General features: G+C 49.6%; 2 protein-coding genes across 2 annotated transcripts; both read right to left on the reverse strand.

Annotated features, from left to right (window-relative positions):
* Positions 1-8,963: 8,963 nt before the first annotated feature.
* Positions 8,964-18,437, reverse strand: LOC116444232. Its single transcript, XM_032109447.1, has 2 exons — positions 18,118-18,437; positions 8,964-12,425 (listed from the first exon to the last, which is right to left on the reverse strand). Exon 2 carries the CDS (start codon positions 12,413-12,415, stop codon positions 9,791-9,793), a length of 2,625 nt encoding a protein of 874 aa, XP_031965338.1. The 5' UTR covers positions 12,416-12,425; positions 18,118-18,437; the 3' UTR covers positions 8,964-9,790.
* On the reverse strand, positions 15,840-18,118 carry LOC116444234. The gene has a single exon (XM_032109448.1). It carries the CDS (start codon positions 17,817-17,819, stop codon positions 16,122-16,124), a length of 1,698 nt encoding a protein of 565 aa, XP_031965339.1. The 5' UTR covers positions 17,820-18,118; the 3' UTR covers positions 15,840-16,121.
* Positions 18,438-19,862: the final 1,425 nt, after the last annotated feature.

The raw sequence follows: 19,862 nt of genomic DNA on the forward strand, positions 1-19,862 counted from the left end.
TTTTAATTTGTATTTTGGGGTTGATTGCAATCTTGGCTCTAGATTTTTTCTGCTACTGCTAAATTATAAATCTGAGTAGTCAGAACCTGAGCTGTCAAATAGTTCAGTCCATCTTCTAACAGGCAAACTTAACTAAACAAAGCTGAGCAGGGACATGTAAGTGCCAGTAGCAATTCACTGGTCAGAAGTCCCAGGAACCTGAACCTGAGGTCCATGGGGATTCAGTTCAATGTTCTAAGTGTACATGGGGTTCTTGTCCTTTCCTAATCTCTTCTGATCTTTATTTGAGACAGATAATGCCTCTGCTTTCTTCAGTGGTTCTCTTTTCCCACTCAGATCTGACCTTTCCACTGGATTTCTGGTACTCTGTCACAGAGTATTTGGCCAGTGTCATTTATTACTAGGGCACCCTTGCTCCATATGGTCACATCCCTTTTCTTAGGAAGTCAGTCTAAAAAAACTTAGAAAACTTTCCCAGCAGATGGAAAGGCCATGATGTAGTACTCCACTTGCACACCATGAACATACTAATTGAAGGGGAGTAAGTGCCAATCGACTCGCTTTTGAAAAAAGAGTTGCACTTTTGGAAGTCAGGAGGAGGAGATTGACATCTCTGAAAGTACTGAAAAGGCATGAGTTGGCAGAACAAGGAAATGGTTTTGGTTTGTTCAGTGATCATTCCCAAATGTGTACATGAGCTCCGTACTCTGCTCGCCCACCCACTGGAAAGTGGTTGCAGAAACTGTGTAGAATAGCTCTAAATAAAGGTTCTTGGTGTCAAACATGAAAGATAAGATCCCAAATGAAGTGTTCTTGCCATATTTCCATTAAAAATGATGAATCTATGATGTAAATGCTGCAAATGAGACATAGCAGATTCTCATCTAGCAGAAGTGACTTACAGCTCCAATTTAGGTAAGCAATAACCAATTTTCTATGGTCATAAATAATGGTTATTGTTCATGTGTTTCCTGATCTCCTTGTTCCTGGCCTTTCACATTTGTGCCAGTAGTTGTCTACATTTAAAGTACTAAGCACAGAGATTGATGATGTTATTTACTCTTTACTTAAAGATATCATTTTTCACTTCTTAGAGACAAATGGCAGTAATGAAATCTAATTCTGCTCATCTGTTCCTCCCATTAAAGCTACCAAAGCATTACAATTCTGATTTGAGAAACAAATGGAGCCACAGATCTTTGTCACATCTGAGCAGAAAGTCTTTCAGATCTTCCTGAAGACCCCTTGGAGACAGAAGTGTCCTGGGCAGGTACAAGCATTCCTCTCTGAAGGCTCAGCATCACTAAATTAGATCTGTCTCCTTGTTTGGAAAACTTGTGTGCCGCTTGGCTTTGTGAAAGAACTGCTCCCTATCTAAAGGACAACATAAAACTGTACATGTAGCAGAGCACAAAACTGAGGTTAAAGCTGCTGTTTAAAACCGAGTTCAAATGGAGGACTGCTGCATTTCAATTTTGGCTCTATTCCTGGTTCACCAGGTCACCTGGATTAAGTCACTCTTCCAAGGCCTCTTGTTTCAGCTACAAATGGTGCAGAAGGAGGTCCTGGCAGATTTCTCCTGCCCATGTTGTGCCCCTGAAGCAGATTGCTGCTGCTACTTTCCTTCCTTTCTCCTGAAGGTCACCATTCCTTGGACATCCTTGTGTCCCTGTGTCTGCTGCTTTCCCTCACCGGCAAACAGATCTGCTGAAACTCTCCATAAGGGCAGCCAATATTTGAGGGAGGTGGGACCACCTTTCTGAGGGAGCAGGAATAACAGGAAATGCCTGTAAGCAGTGGAATTGCTTGTTCAATGAATGCAGTGGAGCCCAGATACTCATCTCTGAATGCAGCTGTCACATTCACTGCCCTATGAAGACTGCCATGAATGTGCAAAATAGTGCCACTATTTTATAGTTTGTTTTTGCCTTTATGACTTTTTATACTCTGGTTTCATGACTGGCTGCAGTATGTGAAAAATCTGTAGTGAGATCCTAGTGCAAGGTCTGCCTGAAAAAGGCCACAACTGAAACAGAACATCTCAGAGTGAAGTGAGCAACAAGTGGTTTCCACGGTGGAAGGTTCTCATCAAAGAAAGGGAGAACCACTGCATCACCTTGTGTGCCCTGAACTCGGGCTGTGGTTTCAGCGAGGCACACCAGGAGCCCCAACACCTGCCAAGTTAACCCCACATCTTGGCTTCTGAGCCATGGCCTTGTCACATCTAACCTGATAACTTGCCCAAGCATGTTTCCATAAAGACTGAGAGACATTCAACCAAAATCACTACAAATCACCCAAATACGCCTTGAGCTGCATCTCAAATGTACCATTTATCTGTGGAATCAGATCACAGTGTAAAACAGTTGTTTAAGCAAGTCAGAGAACTATTACAGCTTAATTAAATTAAGGGCATTTTTCAGCATGGAGCTCTTGGCCAGTACTGCCATCCCTCAACACGGATGCTGACACTGTGCTTAGTAGCTGTGTGTATCTGTCAGAATACCAAGAGGAGAGCACCAGGGTGAGGCCTGGGAGATTTTTATTCTCTTTCCGGCCTTTTCACAAGCTTCTCCTGTGATTTACAACTTGCCACGATTGTGGCGCCAGATGATCTCTTCCAGCTGCAGCTTTTTCAACCATAACATGTTGTAGCTGCTGGTTCTTCGGGACATCCAGTGGTGGAAATGGCCTGAGGGAGGAGGTCAGAGCCCTGCCAGATCTGCTGGTGTCTCTCCAGCTATACCTGTTTCCCATCCTGCTTCTATTTTCAGAGCAAGGTGATGAGCAGCCAAAGCATGGTATCTTTTCAATCCTGTAACGGTTCTTGATTATACCCTAAAACAGGTGTCACAAAAATAGTCACAAAAACCCCCAATGAATAGGAAATTATAAATAAGTGCAGTGCCATAAATCTGTGGCACAGTTTCAGAAGAGGAGCACCAAGTGTTCCTCATCTCCCTTTCAGAGCTCGATTTACAGGTGAAAGCAAAGAAGTGCTATTTCCACCAGTTGTTTTTTTTTTCTGGCAAAATGAGGGTTTAGGCATTGATTCCTATTGAATTTAGGAAAATTCTGCTTTGATTTCAGAGGGCTGCAGCAAACTGCCTGCCCAGCTTTGCTCCTAGGAGTGTGCTGTCAGTCACTTCTGCTCCAGGGTGGAACACTGAATGTAGGCATAAATTTAAATCAAAGTTTCCACAAGTGACTGACATATCCACAAGCCCTGAACACCTGAGGGAGCCCACCTTGCAGAGTGTGCTGGGTGCCACTTGTCTCACAGTTGGGCCTCACTGCAGAATTGATACTTAACAACACCTGGAAAAACCACAGATCGTCAGGTCACAGACCTTTTCTTCTTCCATTGATAGGCTCAGGTCTTTGCTGTTCCTGTACTTGAGATATGAAAGTTTGAAATAAAACCAGATTCTCAGTGGGGGGATTGTGAAAAAGTGGTACACTGTGGGTTTTTTCTCTGTGAGAGCTGTGGAGAAAACTGAAAACCTGTTTGTGCAGGAGAGGGGAAATTTAAAAGATCCGACCTTTAAAGTAAAGTAGGATTTCTTAGAATTAAGAATGAAACAGTTCCCAGCAGTGTTCTGAGCACTAACTTAAAAAACAGTTGAAATGAAGTCGTTTCCCCCAAAGCTAAGTGCTAGAAGTTTCCAAACCATCTGCATTACGAATTCAAGCTCCACAGACTGAACCACAGTTATCAATAATACCATGGTGTGTGAGAAATACACTGGCTGTGATACCTCTTGCATATAGCAAAGTTTTTCCCTTAAAATGTTTGTTTTGTAACTACATTATATGAGTCTACATGTGTAGCTTCTTTAGGTGATGGAAGGTGCTAGAAGGTCTCCCTAGAGCCTTCTCTTCTCCAGGCTGAACAACCCCAGCTCTCTCCAGAGCAGAGGTGCTCCAGCTCTCTGAGCATCTTCCTGGCCTCCTCTGGACTCACTCCAGCAGGTCCACATCCTTCTTATGCTGGGGGCATAGCCAACTGCTGTGCCTAAAAAAATATAACAAATCACTCTGCCTTGCTCACCTTCACCCCAGCAATGCTCCCTCTCTTGCCTTGCACTCCCCATGTCGCCTCAATGCCAGGAAACTGCATTTCTGTCTGGACAAGGGAGTCACTCAGTCTGGGCAAAGTGGTGTGTGATCATTGAAATGTGAGACTTCTCAGCAGCTGCAAGATTTGGCTCTTTTGCCCACTTCTTAGAGGCCAAGAGAAGTTTTGGTGGTGCAAGTCCACGTCAGGGCACCGTGTTGGATGCACTTGGCTCTCATAGGTTTCTCTCAGGCAGCACCTGGGCTCGCCTTCAGCAGCAATATCTGTGCAGGCACAGAGGTCCCTGGGCCCAGTAGCTCATGTCAGTGATCTGGGCACCATGTCAGTGGTGCCCATGATGCAGAGACCTCTGGGCCCCTTGGGAAGGCACTTTTTTTCACCTGTATTGTGCGTAGTGCTCAAATCGGAGTGTGCATCAGCAGTTTCTTCACACAGGAGCTCCTTCTCTGCTCCACACTGTCATGTTCAGGGTGGAGGAGGATACCTGGGAAGCTGAGGTGAAATCAACTCATGATAGCAGAGTTGTGTCCTGCAAAACAGCATCAGATACCATCAGATTTAAATAAAGTCTGGATTTTGGCACCCTCTGTGAATGGCCAGCAGCTGGCATTGCTGGCATTTGTGTCTGTTCAAGCACTTACCCTTCTGTGATATTTTTTGAAAACTTTCAGGATGCATGTCTCTTCCCTGCTCAGTTATTCCATATCATTCTCTGAGAGTGTCTGTACTCTCAGCCTAAACAAGGAGATAGACTCATTTGCTTAGAATTGCCCTTAAAATGAGGGGATTTTATGGAAGTGGCTCTGCTTTCAGGAAAATCCCACTCAAATCAGATGAAGAAGGTGATGCCAGCTGCTTCACTGCCTGCCTTTTGGTTTGTTTACAGCTCTTTTTATTCTCCTCTTTTTTTTTTTTCTAGCTCAACAAGTGAAGAAATCGACCGCACACGTTCGGGGGTGCCGGCTGCCGACCCCGGCGCTGTGCCTGCGGTGGAGGTGTTTTGTCACCCAGCCCGAGCAGAGCCACCCTCTGCCTGCCCTGCAGCTGCAAGCAGGGGGATGCACACCCGTGCACAGCCTGCCTTTCATCTCTCCACTCTGTGCTCGAAGCAGCGAGAAGCACCAGCTGCAGAAGGAAAGGAGGCTGAGACAGCCCTCCCTAGCTGGTGTCCACCTCTACCTCGCTGTGTGGCCTCATCCGCTCTCCAATGCTCATCTCACAGCTACATCACCTTTCATTATGATTTTACTGCTCTGGCAGCTAACTGGGTTAAGATTACCAACAAGGGTTCTGCAAGCGTGAAGGAAGTGAGGACACACATACCACTGCTGTTGTGGTGATGCTTTCTTGTTCATTAGTGGGCGTGCTGTTAAAACAAATGAACCTTTGTTTCTTTCTTTTTTGTTTTGGCAGTGTTTTATAGACATTCTGATACATTTGCTTAGGCAAACATAGGCAAGCAGGCACCTTCGTAGCCTTACTGCAACATTTGCTCATGAAGAGCAAGGATAACACAAGGGTTTTTAAGAGGGATATTTTTCCCTTTATCTTCTAGCCTGCGCTTTTCCAAATAATTTCATGTCTTTCTATTCTCTTTCCAGGTGACTGTGACTCCCATCCACTGGTGAAGATGTTGAAAGCACCTGGAGGAATGAGGGCATTTTGATTGTCCCATTCTGTAGAAGGCCTAATTCTTAATTACAGTTTTGTGTTAGCCTTGCCAAATTCAACAGTCACACTAACGAGAGATATCTCTCAAAATTGGGATTTGTTTCAATTATGTTTTATTTTTAAGAAGATGTGTAAACCCTCAAGAATTTCCTCTGCAGGATACATCTTCAGTCATTTCACCGTTCCTAAGAGTAAACTGACTCCCTGCTGAGTTATTCATGACCCTTCTCAGCCAGGCTGATACATATCTGATCACTTCCTGAGGCTGTTGTGAGGAATAAATCAAGCATCTCCCTTCATGCTGAGTGCTGGCACATCACAGAATTTCTCTGAGACTCTATGAAAGAGAAAAAAATCAACCCAAACCAGAATCTGTCCCACATCCCAGATGAGCTACCCAGCACTTTAGCTCTCAAACCAATTCTCCTCATTGTGCCTCTCAGTCCTGATGCTCTTCCTCATTCCTCTGCCTAAAGCTCATTTCTTCCATCATGCCCATATGTAATAAATTGTGATCAGCCAGGTTATATCACTGCACTTTTATCGCTGTCCCTGCTTTCTCCCTCCTGAAGGATGATCTGGAGTGACAGTCACTTTCAAGAAGCAAGAAAACTGGTGTTAAGGAAGGTGGAAAGCACCTGGTGCAGGAAGGGGCAAAAGCTGGGCATGGGAAAGAGGGAAGAGAGAGGAGGAAAGACTAGAAAAAGAAGAGCCATGGCCAAGCCTTGAGTCTAAAAACAAAGTTTACACTGGAGAGTGACTTTTGTCAAAATGCTGATGATGGATTTGAGAGGCAGCTCTGACAGAGGAATCTGCCCAGCTGGCCCTGCCCAGAGAGGTATGAAATGAACCTTGATGGTCTTTAGAGCTTCAGAGGCAGAACCCTGCTAAAAGCTCCAAGCTCTGTTGAACGATTTTGTGTGGGGATGGGAAATCAAAGTCTGAGCTTTTTCTGAGCAACACACTCAGGTACAAGCCTAGCCAGGGAAAGACCCAAGTGCAAATTCCTTCTCCATTTGACTTGAGCCCATGTGGGATGTTTAGGTTCAGGGTAGCTGTTAGGTCCTTACCCCAGGGCTGACTCTGGAAGTGACCCTGTGCAGCCATGATCAGGTATATCCACACAGCCACTCACCTGTGCTTTGGAGGAGATGGAGACTCCATGTCTGCTCAAATGGAGTGAGGACCTGCTGTGGCACCTCTGGGTGACTGCAGGGCACCTTCCAAAACCAGCAGGATCCTCTGCAGCAGCAGCAAATATCCATCAGGCCAAGTACACAGGAGAAAAAAGAGAAGTATCTCTGCGGTCTTGTGAGATATATCCAGAGATCAGCACTTACCTTGGGTTGAATTATGTGTTTGGTACTTTTCTGCCCCTTATGAGCGTTTTTTAGACTCTTCAGAGGGCCCCAGCAGGTCTGGGGTTCCACTAAGGGTTCTTTGTACATCACTTGTTCAGGTTGAGTAAAAACTGCTTCTCAATAGCACCTTAACCCTTATTTTTCAGAATTTAATCTGAATTACTGCCATGGGGCCAGGTCAGTGGGCCTAGTGACCTGCTCACAGCCTGAAGCAGAGGCAGCCAGGCTGGGCTAGAGCTGAAAACTGCCTCTGATCTGCCTAGTTGGAGCTGAGGGAAGCCAGAGCATAGTGGACGGGCTGGGGGCTTCCACAGGCCACAGCTTGCATGTACTGCACAGAGTCCCCTCTTTCCCAAAGCAGAGAGGATAGGGACAAAATAATAAATAAATAAACCAGGGAATAAATCCAGTTGTGTTACCCATTTGACTCAGAAGAGCAGGCAAGTTTGGGCAGAGTCTTTTCTGGGATCTACTGAAACTGCTGGAAAAGCGGACAAACCCTGAGGTCCTGCTCCTAAGCTGCAACCCCAAGTGTGTCACAGCCACAGCAATAGAGCTGCTACTGTGAAAACAGCCCTCCCTGGATTGTGGTGATAAACAAATGACAGTAAAGGGGGGGAAATTCATGGTTTTGTAAACTTTCCAAACCCACATGTACATGTGAGCCAACTGTGCAGAGGGAGCAGCTCGGTGCAGCTGCAGAGGACGCACGTGCAGGGGTCTGTGCTCAGCTAAAACCTGTGTGTAGGTGTAGGAACCCCTTTCCCTATGGCTATACCATCATCCCAGGGCTAATCCCTACTGGGCCATACTCACGGTGCATAGCTGGGACTGAAGAGTGGATAATGTGAATATTCTGTGGTTTCTTTCTCTGCTACAGAGTCCCAAAACAGGTTTAAGGGGTAAAAGCTTTGTATAAAAGCATAATATTCACTGACAAATTAGTTCTCGCGAAACATGTGAGCTGCTAGCAAGTAAGAAAGGTGCTTTAAGCAAAATAATCATGTGTTTTCTGTGAGGCTTTGCGATGGGGAAACTGAAGGGAGCAGCACCAGGTACTAGGCCTTTCAGCCAGGTGGGAGGGCTGGAGGGAGAGTTCAACCTCCCATCCCAAGGGTGAAGGGGGTGTATTTGTGGTTCTTAGCAAGGGAATAATGGTTTTCTGTGGGTTTGATCATGATTTGTCTATTTATATTTTCATGAGCTCAGTTATAATGTGTATTTTTAAGATTAAGTGTCTTTATCAAAGTTTTGCATTTCTTTAAAGCACCTGTGCTGCAGCAACACGACAGTTCTTTGCACTTCTCAGCCTGGTGATTGTGAAAAGTGAGTTTTAAATTAATTTCTCCATTTTTACTCAGTTTCTGATAGGTTAAAGGACTTTATCTATCTATTTCAACCTGAATTGCAAAGGGCTTTTTGTCTGTGTAACCCCCACCCCCTGCCCCATTCTCAGAGAGTGCAGCACATCTGAGATGAAATTGAACATGGGCTGGAAATGAGGTGTTTCATCTAGTTTTTGAAACTGACAATGTTTTAAAATTATTTGAGACCCCTTATGTGTATTTTGAGGCTCTTTCTGTATTCAGAGGCAGGCGAGATATGCAGGTGGGGAGAGGCAGAGTGAGAGAGGGGAATGGGTTTGTGCACCGGCTCAGAGCCCCATTCTGCAGCCCAAGGCAGAAATCTTTGTGTTTGTGTGAACATGCTGCAGACAAAAAGCAAGTGAGGGATCTGGGCCTATAAAAGAGAAAAAAACACCACATCTTTCCTTTTTACCAGGATTTCACTTTACCAGTGTAGCCAAAGCTACAAGCCTGGGTAGAGAGAGAGGCGGCGATTGAACATCGAGGCCCATTCTCTAACAGACAGGTTTATTGAGTACGTGCACAACTAAGAGAAGCAAAGCAAAGCAGTGATGTCCAGGCTCCGAGAACAAGATCTCACCAATCCGCTGGCCAGACGTGCTGGGAGTCTTGGGAACCTGGAAGTGGTGCTGCAAAGGTCCATGTGGATTCAGCTCCTTAAAGTCCACGGTGATTTCAGGGTCTTCTGTTCTGCTCATCTTTTACCATCTTTCCTCAAGTCTTTGAGGCTGTTCACACCCGTGCTGTCTTCAATGGGTGCTTTTCCAAGTTCAGGTGTTTCTTTCCAAAGACACTGTCCTTGGCTTTCCTTACCCCCATCTCCTTGGCTTAAGGACTCTTAAATCACACAAGAGCAGCTTCTTAACATTAGCATTTAGGGATGGGAGATTCAAAAACAAGTTATTTATGCTAACTTTTGCTTCTTTACTATGAGGGTGATCAAACAATGAAACAGGTTTGCCCAGAGAGGTTGTGAAGTCTCCATCTGTGGAGATGGTCAAAGCCCAGCTGAACACAGTACTGGGCAATCTGCTCTAGCTGACCCCACTTGAGCAGGTGGGTTTGGACTAAATGAAACTGCTCAAGAGGTCCCTTCCAACCTCAACCATTCTGTGACTCATGCCACCTGCAGGCTGCTTGGCCTGTCCTCCCCTCCTGGATGGCCCTCTGGTAACAGAGAAGGCCATCCCTCTCATCAAGGTCTGGTATGGCGTGTGTCCCCACCGCTCAACGCCTACTGGGTTGCAGCCAACAGCGGAGCCAAAAGATCTTCTTGGTGGCAAACACAGAGGCCAACCCAGTCTTGCCCTTGACTATGGCAGGAGGCGCTTGGCCAGCTCCAGTCCTTTCACCTGGTTGTCAATGCAGAGCTTCACTTGCCTCATCCAGTAACAAGTGGCTACCATGGCAAAGCACACACAGATTTGCATTAGCAGTATAACTACAACGGGGTGCAGCAGCGCGTTGAAAATGCCAGTGGCCGTGGGGGACCAGCCAAAAAAAACTTCCCACCAGTGGTGTTCTCCCACCCTCTTAATTCGTTCCATTACCTGTTTTATAACTTTGCCATCATGGTGAACGGTTATTAGGATCTTTTTAGCTTCAGCCTTGGCATTTTCTAGCAGCTGCTGTAAATTTGCATGCTCTAACATTTCTTTTACAAGTGATAAATCCATACCAATGGGGGTTGGGGTTATACTACGATACAGGGTATAGTTTCTAATTAGCAACTGGCTGGTAAACACAGGTGGTTTATACACAAAATCACAGCCTCTAATAGTAGCTACATTGCAAGCACACATATTTGAGTTGTTAAACACGGTCTGGTTATAAGCTTCATTAATTTGCACATATTTACATGTCGTTCTGAAGCACACACAGCCTTTCCCTACATACACTAACACGGTTTTGTTACTGCTCCGGGGGTTGATCTCAAAGTGACACACCCCTTCTTTGGTGTCAAAGCACACATCACTCGCCTTAAGGGCATCATCTTCGCATATGAATCCCAGCCCCCTCTCCAAAATGCAGGCTTCCAAATCTACCGTCTGCCACTTCCCGTCAGACACCCTGGCCCACATGCGGTGGTCCAGGGGGTAGACCACGGACCCGTTTGTGTTTACCCCCAGGGCCACGATGGGGTAGACCTTTTCGATGCGAGCCTCCGCCACAGTGAGGACGTGGGCAATGACTGTGTTAAGGGCCTGGTCGTGGGTGAAGTTGACAAGCCTCCACCAGGCTTGGAGCTGCCGCTCCTTCTCTGTGGCTGCATCCCACACGATCTTTCGGATCTCAGTGGGCAGGACGCCGTTGTCACCGTCTCTCAGGATACCTGCAATGACACTCTGCACCCACATCTGGGCCTGGATGCAGCTAAGAGCAAGAGAGACATTACTTTGTTCGATGCCCAGGGCTCGCAACAGCACCTGATGGTCTTTCTCACTTATTTGTTCCCAGGTGGGCAGCACCTCTGACACAAGCCACTGCCCCATCCCCAGGCTGGACAGGGATGAATTCAGGGGCTTGAGGAGGCCCTGCACACCTGAGGTGACAGTCTCCAGCTTGTTTGCCAAGACCTCAGCATTCATACTGTTGAGGACTCCCAGCCCGGCACCTCCTCCTCCCAGCGCTGTGGCCAGCAGGTCTCTCCTGGCCCGGGTGCCCTGCATGGAGCGGCTGTGGAGCCATGCCAGCCAGCCAGTGTGGAGAGTAGACAGGAAGGGGGCACAGTGCGGTCTGACAGAGGAAATATTAACAGTGGACAGAGACAGCACCACCTTCTTTAGTGACCGGACAGGCCCTGTCAGGAGCTCCTGGATGTGATTTTGCTTCACTACATAAGGACCTATTTTGGAAACAAAAGGGGGCAAGACAGCAATGATGGCAAATTCTTTTTTAAATCCTTCAGGGCCTCCTATCCACCACTTTCCTCCAAGCTCAGGGGACATTTCTACGCTCAGGTTTCCTCGACACCACACCTGGAGGGTTATGATCAGGTGTGGGCAGCGTCCATAATCCTGATTATACCATGAAGCCTCCGCATCTAATTCAGATCTATCAAGTGTTTTGCTCTCACGGAGACAACTCAATGGAATGATCCTCTTGTGGCCATTAGGGGTTGTGACAGTCACGGTGGTGCCATTAATTTGCATTGGGTCAGTTACACCTTCTTGGGAGTATTTAATTTCCAATTTTACCTGGCTGCCAATTTCAACATAAGGGGCTGCATGCCACGCCAAAAAATGGCACTTTGAGATCTTAATGGCAGCAAAGGAGGGTGCTGTGGTGCTGATCTTGAATTTAAAGGACAGCCCCATGCTATTGTGTGCCCACAGGCAGACCACAAAGACTGGCTGGACCAAAGTAAAATTGTACCAGCAGTCAAATTTTTCCACAGCACAGATCTTTTTCTGATTCTTCTTAGTTTTTACTTCAGTGACAGAGATTTGATTTACTCGCTGGTGAGTGGATCCATTAATCACCCTGCACCCCACCTTTATTTGCTGTCCCACTTTCCCCAGCAGCTGTGGAAGTCTGTTTGTGCTATCCCAGCCCCACTCATTTTCCAAGTACACCTCTGCCCCATGCATGACCACTGTTGACAAATTTAAGCCTTTGTTAGAATTTAATCCCATGATTCCCGTATGTTTTACGTAAGCTTGGGACCAGGGCCAATCAGTCCCAATTTTTGTGTGCCTCCTAACCCTGTGCTGGGCTGTGGCCTGTGTGTCAAGGTGCTTTTCTAAGTGAGAATGAATGACATTTTGTCCAAGGTGCTGATGAGTTGGTTGGACACATTGGGTGCTCAGCACTATGCACATACCAGAAAGCAAAGTAAATCCTGCAATCACAAATTTGAAAGCATTTTCCCCGCAGCACAAACAGGGCTGGTGATGCCACGAAGTTCGCCCTTCCCGCTGGTCACAATCGTCTTCCATTTTCCTTTATCTGCAAAACATAAGCAAGGCGGGCTCTCCAGCCCCGTTAGTTTCCCTTCCATGCTTTTAACTGTGAAGAATGGAACCATTTTTCCTCCCTTTTTGCCCCCTTTCTGATTTCTACCTGGTACACAGAGGGGCTGGCCTTGTTCACAACCCTAACAGGCCCCATCCACTGGGGCTCCAGCTCCTGGTTCTTCTCACTAACCCTTCGGTATATTACCAGGTCCCCCGTGTTCCACTCCACGGGGCGCAGTAGCACTCCCAGCTGCTTAACCATCTTGGGGATGTTGGTCTCCTGCACTGAGGCGAGTTGGTGATAGGTGGCTGACACCGTCCTCAGCATGTCCTGGACCCACCTGTCCATCAGCACGCGGGGCTGCATTTCATCCGGGGGCTCCCCTCCTTGCCACCAGTGTTCCAGAATCTTCGGGTCTCTTGCAGGATGAAATTTCGGGGGAGGTGTTTGAGATGCCAGGGCACCCCGTAATGCCAGCAAGGTCAGTGGGAGCTTATGATCCCAGTCTTTCCTTTGCTGGCTCATGAGCTTCCTCAGTGCTGTCTTCAGTGGTTGGTTGGGACCCTCTGCTGAGTTGGGCTTCTGGAAATGTCCCATGATGTGAAGCTTTTGCTTGATTCCCAGGGCCTTGCACACCCCTTTTGTGACTTCCCCGATGAAGTGTTGGCCATGGTCTGAGTGGATCTCCTTTGGGATGCCCCACCGTGAGAAGATGTGCTCTACTAGGATCTTTGCGGTTGCACTGGGTGTGTTGTTTCTAGCTGGGAATGCTTCCACCCACTTGGTGAAGTTATCACTGACCACTAGGCAGTACTTGTTGCCTTGGGCTGTTTGGGGCAGAGGGCCAATAAACTCCATATGCAACTTGCTCCATGGCCCAGAAACCCTCTGGTGGCTCAGGACAGCTTTGGCTGTTTTGGCATCAGGATTGTTGGCTGCACACGTCAGGCAGTTGCTGACATACTTCTCCACATCCTCTCTCATTTCGGGCCACCACCCAGCGCCCTGCAGCCTCACCATGGTCTTGTCTGTCCCCAGATGCCCCTGCTCATGAGCCAGGGCCACCAGCTCTGTCCGGACCAGTTCAGGCACCACCCAGACTGGGAAATCCGCCCCCTCTCTCTGCGCCAGGAGCAGCCCCGAGACATCCTTCCACACCTTGCACCCTTTGTACTCCCCGCCCCGTGCTAACTCCCAGAGCCTGGGGTCCTGTGCCTGCAAGCCCACCAGATCCACACTCTCCCACTGCCTGCTGGGAGCCACCAACACTGGGCCATTCTCATTCTTGCTGGCCTTCCACATCAGCCCTTCCTTTGCACCTAGCTTGGCTTTGGCATCTGCCTCCTTGTTCCACTTGGCTTCCTCTGTTCCCTTCTTGTGGGCCTTGACCTTAATGATCTGGGCTGGGCACGCCCTCTGCTCTGCCAGCCTGGCAAGGTACAGCAGCTTTTTGGCGTAGGTGACGGGCTTGCCATCAGCAGACTGCATGTCCCTCTCCCTCCAGAGGGGCAGCCACTCCAGCGCCACACGCACCACCCAACCCGAGTCTGAAAATATGGCCAGCGGCTGGTCTGCCGGCGTGTTTTCCAGGGCAGCCATCACGGCCACCAGCTCGGCAGCCTGGATGGAGTGCGGCAGGCACTTCCCCTTCACCACCTCCCCGGTGCCCCGGTTGACAGCAGCATAGCCCGTGTAGGGCACCCCTTCCTCGTGGTAGTTGGACCCATCTACGAACCACACAACGTAGCCTCTCTCCTTGGCCTCCTCCAGGCTGAGGCTGCTCTCAAACAGGGGTGCCCGGCCCGGCTTGGGGTCAGTAAGGGAGACTCCCTGCTCCTCCCCATCCCTCTCTCCACTGATTACCACCCTGTAGACACCAGGTGAGGGGTCCCCGGGGACCTCCTTGTTGGTCAATGCCAACGCCCAGTTGGCCATCCTGGGGCAGCGCAGGGGACCTTCATCCCCCTTTCCCAACAAGAGGTACCTCACCGGGGTGCAGGAGGTCCTCAACAGCACTGGGGCTGACCCCACCAGGTACTCCCAGTGCTGCAGGGCCCAGGTTAAGGTTAAAACCTCCCTCTCATAGTCACTGAATTGTTGCTCAACTGGCGTCAGCAGACGCGAGGCGTGGGCAACAGGGAGCAGGTTGGCACTGTGCTGCTGGCCCAGCGTGGCCTGCAGCCCCCTCCCCGTGCTGGCCAGCTGCAGAACATAGGGTCTGTCCCCCAGAGGATGTGCCAGCATGGGGGCTTGTGCCACACTCTCCTTTAAGGTCTTCACTGCCTCGTCCTGCTCTGGCCCCCATTCCCAGGGGGTGTTCTTTTTCAGGAGGTGGCAAAGGGGGGCTGCTTTCTCTGCATAGCCCTCAATGAACTCACGGCACAACCTCAGGAGAGCCAGGAAGGACCTCAGAGTGGAGACATCAGATGGTGCTGACATCTTCTGTATTAGCTCAACCCTCTGCTTTTCCAGTGAGCGCCCTTCCTCCCCCAGGGTCACCCCCACAAAGGAGACCTCCTTCCAGCACAGCTGGGCCTTTGTGGGGCTGATCCTGAAGCCTGTCTTCTGGACAGCCCCCAGCACCTCTGCTAGCACCTCCAGGTTCTTCTCCTTTGTATGGGTGTGGATGAGGACATCACCAGCACAGGACAGCACGCTCTCCCGGTGGCTGAGCTGCTCCCACATCCTCACCACGTGGGCATGGCAGATGGCAGGGGCATTGTGGAAACCCGGAGGGACTCTGGTGAAAGCAAATTGCCGTCCTCGAATCGTGAAAGCAAACTTGTGCCAGGACTCGGGGTGCAAGGGGATGGCAAATGATGGGCTGGTCAGGCTTAGCACTGAGAACCACTCGGACCCCCGGGAGATGGCTGCCAAGATGTTGGGATACTTGACCACTGTGGAGGTCTGCATTGGGGTGACTTGGTTCAGGATGCTGAAATCAACCGTCAGCTTCCACATTTTCCCATCAGCTTTCCTCAGGGGCCACACCGGGGAGTTGCTGATGCTCTGCTGCTCCACCAGCACGCCCTTGTCCAGCAAGGTTTTGACTGTGTCCCACAAGCTGTCCTCAGCCTCAGCCGGGTACCACGGCTGAAGCTGAGGAGGCGGATCCGGCCCTTTGATTGCCACAACAGCATCAATCTGCCCACAGTCCAGCTTGCTCCTTGCCCAGACCTGGGGGAACTGCTCTGTGACCCGTTTCACTCGGGGCTCCCACTCAGGGTGGACCAGGATCTCAGGGGCTTTCACTGACATTACCCTGTGGCTTGCTGGGATGACAGGCAAATCAATTTGTGGGCAGCGTAACAATGCTTGGTTTGCCAGGTCCACCACCACCTGCATCTTTGTCAGTGCAGAGATGGCTAAAATTCCTGGCTTTCCTTTCATTTCCATTTTACCAAATTTTTCAGACCCTTTGGCAGCCCCAATTTCAAAGGGTATGGGCCCTGTGAATGGCACTGAGGATTTCTGGCCATTTGGCCCTGTCAGTTCAATAATTTCAGAGGTTTGAAAGATCCCGGCTCTGCTGGGGGCCATATCCAGAATTGAATAAGAGGCACCAGTATCAATTAACATCACTTGTCCAAGCACCCCTCCTCCAATAGTTGTATCAACTATCAGGCGCCCCCAAAAATCGGTCTTAATTGGTGCCACAAAAAGGGGCGATGTGGGTGCCTGGCAGCCCTATTGCTGAGCCATAGACCCCGGGTCAATCGGGTGGGAGCTGCTGTGCTTTTTGGCCTCATGCAGGACCAGTTTTTGGAAGAGCTCCCCATCCGGCAAGCCATCAATGTCCTCCTGTTTCTCGTATTTTATCAAGCGCTTCCTCAGCTCAGCCCGCCAGGGGTTGGGCTTCTGAAACCTCAGCCCTTGCTGGTTCTCCTTCCCCAACCCCCCCTTACCATCAGGATCTTTTCGGTTGTCTCCTTGCATTTTTCTCATCCCTGCATTTTGGAAAGACATGGCTGATGTTTTCCCTTTCTTCCCCCCCAGCATGTACCCTGGGAATGCCTGCTTTTGCAGCTCAAAATTCTGGGTCAGGATCTGCTCCAGCTCCAACAGAGGCCTTTTGGCTGCATCCCCACCAGCAATCACCCGCAGTGGGGGTGTTAGCCCCACCACCAGTGGCTCCTTGAATTCAGGCCTGTCAAAATCGAGGGGGGACTCCTTTGAGCCTGGCAGCCCAGCTATCTGGTAGAGCATCTTTTTACGGTTAACATAGGCATCGGGCCTCTCCTCAGGGTTTTGCTTCTCCTGGTGGAACAGCACTAAGGGGTTGACCTCTGGGAAGAACACCTTCAGCACGGCCAGCTGGACGTCCCCAATATCCTGTACATTGCCCATCTGCACATCCCCCGGCAGTGCTGCAAAATCATCTGGTTTCATGCACTTTCTCACAATGTCTATCAGGTCACTCACAAAGTTGCCACTCTGGCACTTGGGCAGACGCTGGACCCTGGACAGCCAGTTAATTGCTGTCTCCTTTGTCAATGGCCCCAGCATCTTCCCCACCGTCTTGAGCTGCTCAGGGGTAAAACAGAGCACAGTCCTGTTGGTGTCTATGGGTTGGAGTGGGGCGTGGCTGACTGGCTCATCGTGGGGGGCCTTTTTATCTTTGGAAGCCTCTACCTCCCCTACTTGCAGCTGGCACACCTCCTCCCGCAGAGGAGCATAGGGGGACGGCCTGGTGGGGCTGTTAGCACCCCACACATCATCCTCATAATCATAGTGGGTTGGGTGCGGGTCCAGGGAGTCCTCCCCCTCACCATTCCCAGTCGGGATCCTCTTGCCTTTGATGGCAGCCACAATGCCCCTTGACACCCCCAGCTCTGCCTCCAGCTCCTGGATCTTGGCATGGCATACCTTATGATCAGGGCCAGTGCCCCGATCCCTCTGGACGTCCTGCAGGACGGCCCGCACCGCGCTCTGCGCATCGTGGGTCTCCCCGATCCACTTGCCAACCTCCTTCTTCAGCTCCTCCGTTTTCAGCTTCTCATAGCCCAGCTTGCTTTCCAGCCGGGTGATCTCCACCGCGCTCCGCAGAGAGTCCCCGCACAAACCCTGCACCTCTGCTTGCAGGTTGTCCACCTGCACTTTGAGCTCCTGCTTGGCCTGCTCCAAGGTCTGCACATTCTCAAGAGCCTCCTTCAGCAATCTGGACAACTCCCTGCCTACCATTAGCAAACCCTGCAAAGCCGCTCGCTTCTTACACTTATTTGTGGGTTTGGGCTTTTTGTTCTCCTCCGACCAGCTCTCCCACTGCTGGCACAGCTGCTGGTACGCATCTGGCCCCTGGAAGGACCCTGGCGACCAAACTGGGGGGAGACACTTCTGGAGCACAAACTGCTCCAGCTTCCAACTGCTAACAATGTCGCTCATCATAGTGAAGGGGACAAGATCTGAGAGAGCTCTGTCTCAGAGCAAAACTACCATAACACACCAGTACTGCCAACCCCTCCACAGAGCAAGGCTGCAGCCCCGCGACCTGCCCCTCCAAAAAGCCCCCCGAGGGGATACCGAACCTGGGCACAAGGGAAAAGGAAGGAAGGTGGGAAGGGGAGGCCACGGCCGAGCCGGCAGCTGCCGCAAGCCACCGGCTCCCGGGGAGGGAACGGGGAAGGATGCGGGAGCGGGTGAAGCAAAGGAGAGACGGAGTAGGACCCCAATAATAAGATCTCACCAATCCTTGGCTGAATGTTCTGGCAGTCTCAGGAGCTTGAAGACAGTCTCTGCAGAGGACCAGCAGATCCGGCACCTTTCAGGTAAAGGTGGTCACGAAGTCTCAGCCCGGTGATTTTTATAGCCATGGCAGGTCGTTGTTTGGGGCTGATGAAACCTGTGTTTACTTCCTCGGTAGCTTTTCCTCCTCCGTGTGCTGCCTTCCCAAGGACACTTTCCTTGTCTTTCCTTATCCTCTTCAACACTGATTAGGGAAGCTGAGATCACATTGCAGCACCTGCACTGCCCCTTATCTGTTTGGGGAGGTCCAGGATTAGTCATGGTTCACACTAAACTTCTGTTTGCACCAAGTGGCCTGAAGAGGGAGAGCTGGAGCCTGTCCTCTGATCGTCCATCCTTCCAAATCCCCCCAAGGCCGCCTCATTTACTGCACACCCCATTAGCACCTGGGGTCTGGGTGAAGATCACCCATGGGGCTCGCACCTGACGCCTGTAACAAACACGGTCCTGCCAAACCACCCCCAAAGCACAGATCTGTTTGCCAGGGAGGGATGAAATGGCAGGAAAATTCACACAATTCATCCTTTATATCCATTTTGGCATGTGGTCTTTAAAAGCAGCATTTTTCCATGCCACAACCCAGCTCATCATACGCTGACGTGGACCTTGGGGTTACCCAAGACATGTCAGGAGCCTCCACCGTGATATTGCATCAGCTGAATTACAGATGTAAATCTGCACCTGCAAAAGCAGATGAACCCTCCCCTCCCCCCCAACCTCACCCTACAAACCACATTATAGCTTGGAGCAGTTCAGAAAATTTGACCCACTTGTTGTGGGTTTTTTTTTTTTTTTTGTACACTCAGAAAAGGGTACCAATCATCTTACTAAGTGAAAATGCTATCATTTTCATTACTGCTTTTACCTCCAATTAAATTCTCCAGAAGCTAAACCCTCCACTGGAATAAAACCATTAAAAAAATTTAAAAAGGAAAAAAAATGTTCACACACGGCTTCTTGAGCCCCGGGGAGTTTCTATCCTGCACTCGTTTGCCCCCAGAGCAGCCCTTATTTCTACATACTGCAGTACTGGCTGTGTTGGACTAGGCTTGAGCCTGAGTAGCCTTCCCTGACCCCCAAAATCAGTCCTTTTAGCCTCAAAAGCACAGAGAGAATGAATTTTCCCCTGTTTTAATGGTGGCTGTTTTCTCTAGCCTGGCATTTACAGCCCAGCTGCAATTACCTCCTCTGCAACGTGGAGTTTAACAGATATGAAACCCCAGCCAGGTCCTGCTTCTTGGCTGTAAACCCTGTTCTTCTACCCCAATGCTTTGCTCCAGCCCCCCAAAACAAACACCTTGCTGTAGGAAACTCATCACAAGGGGAAAAGAAAGAGTAAAAAATGCAAAAAAAGCTGGTGAAAGCACCAGAAGTGAATCTCAGTGTGGTGAGGTGGGCAGGATGCAGGCTGGAAAAAAGTGGAGGGGCTGTTTCCCACTAGGATGGGTTCATAGGGAGTTGGCTGGGCTGGGAACAGGGATAGTTGTCTTTAATTTCAGAAAAAGAATAAAATTCCCCTAGAAACTGTGCAGCCAAATAGTACAAATATACCAAAATTTAGCGATTCCCCCCAGCGTGGCTCAGCCGTGAGCCAAACACTCGTGATTAGGAGCTGCTGTTCCCCAGCAAGGTCACCAACAAATCTTGCTTGTGTGAACACAGAAGTTCATCTTACAGTCTTCTTTC

This window comes from Corvus moneduloides, chromosome 5 (assembly GCF_009650955.1).
Source record: "Corvus moneduloides isolate bCorMon1 chromosome 5, bCorMon1.pri, whole genome shotgun sequence".
Classification (NCBI taxonomy): Eukaryota; Metazoa; Chordata; class Aves; order Passeriformes; family Corvidae; genus Corvus; species Corvus moneduloides.

Coding starts and splice junctions, on each gene's coding strand:
- LOC116444234 (XM_032109448.1), bottom strand. CDS start 17,819: ATGATGAGCGACATTGTTAGCAGTTGGAAGCTGGAGCAGTTTGTGCTC.
- LOC116444232 (XM_032109447.1), bottom strand. CDS start 12,415: ATGGAAGACGATTGTGACCAGCGGGAAGGGCGAACTTCGTGGCATCAC.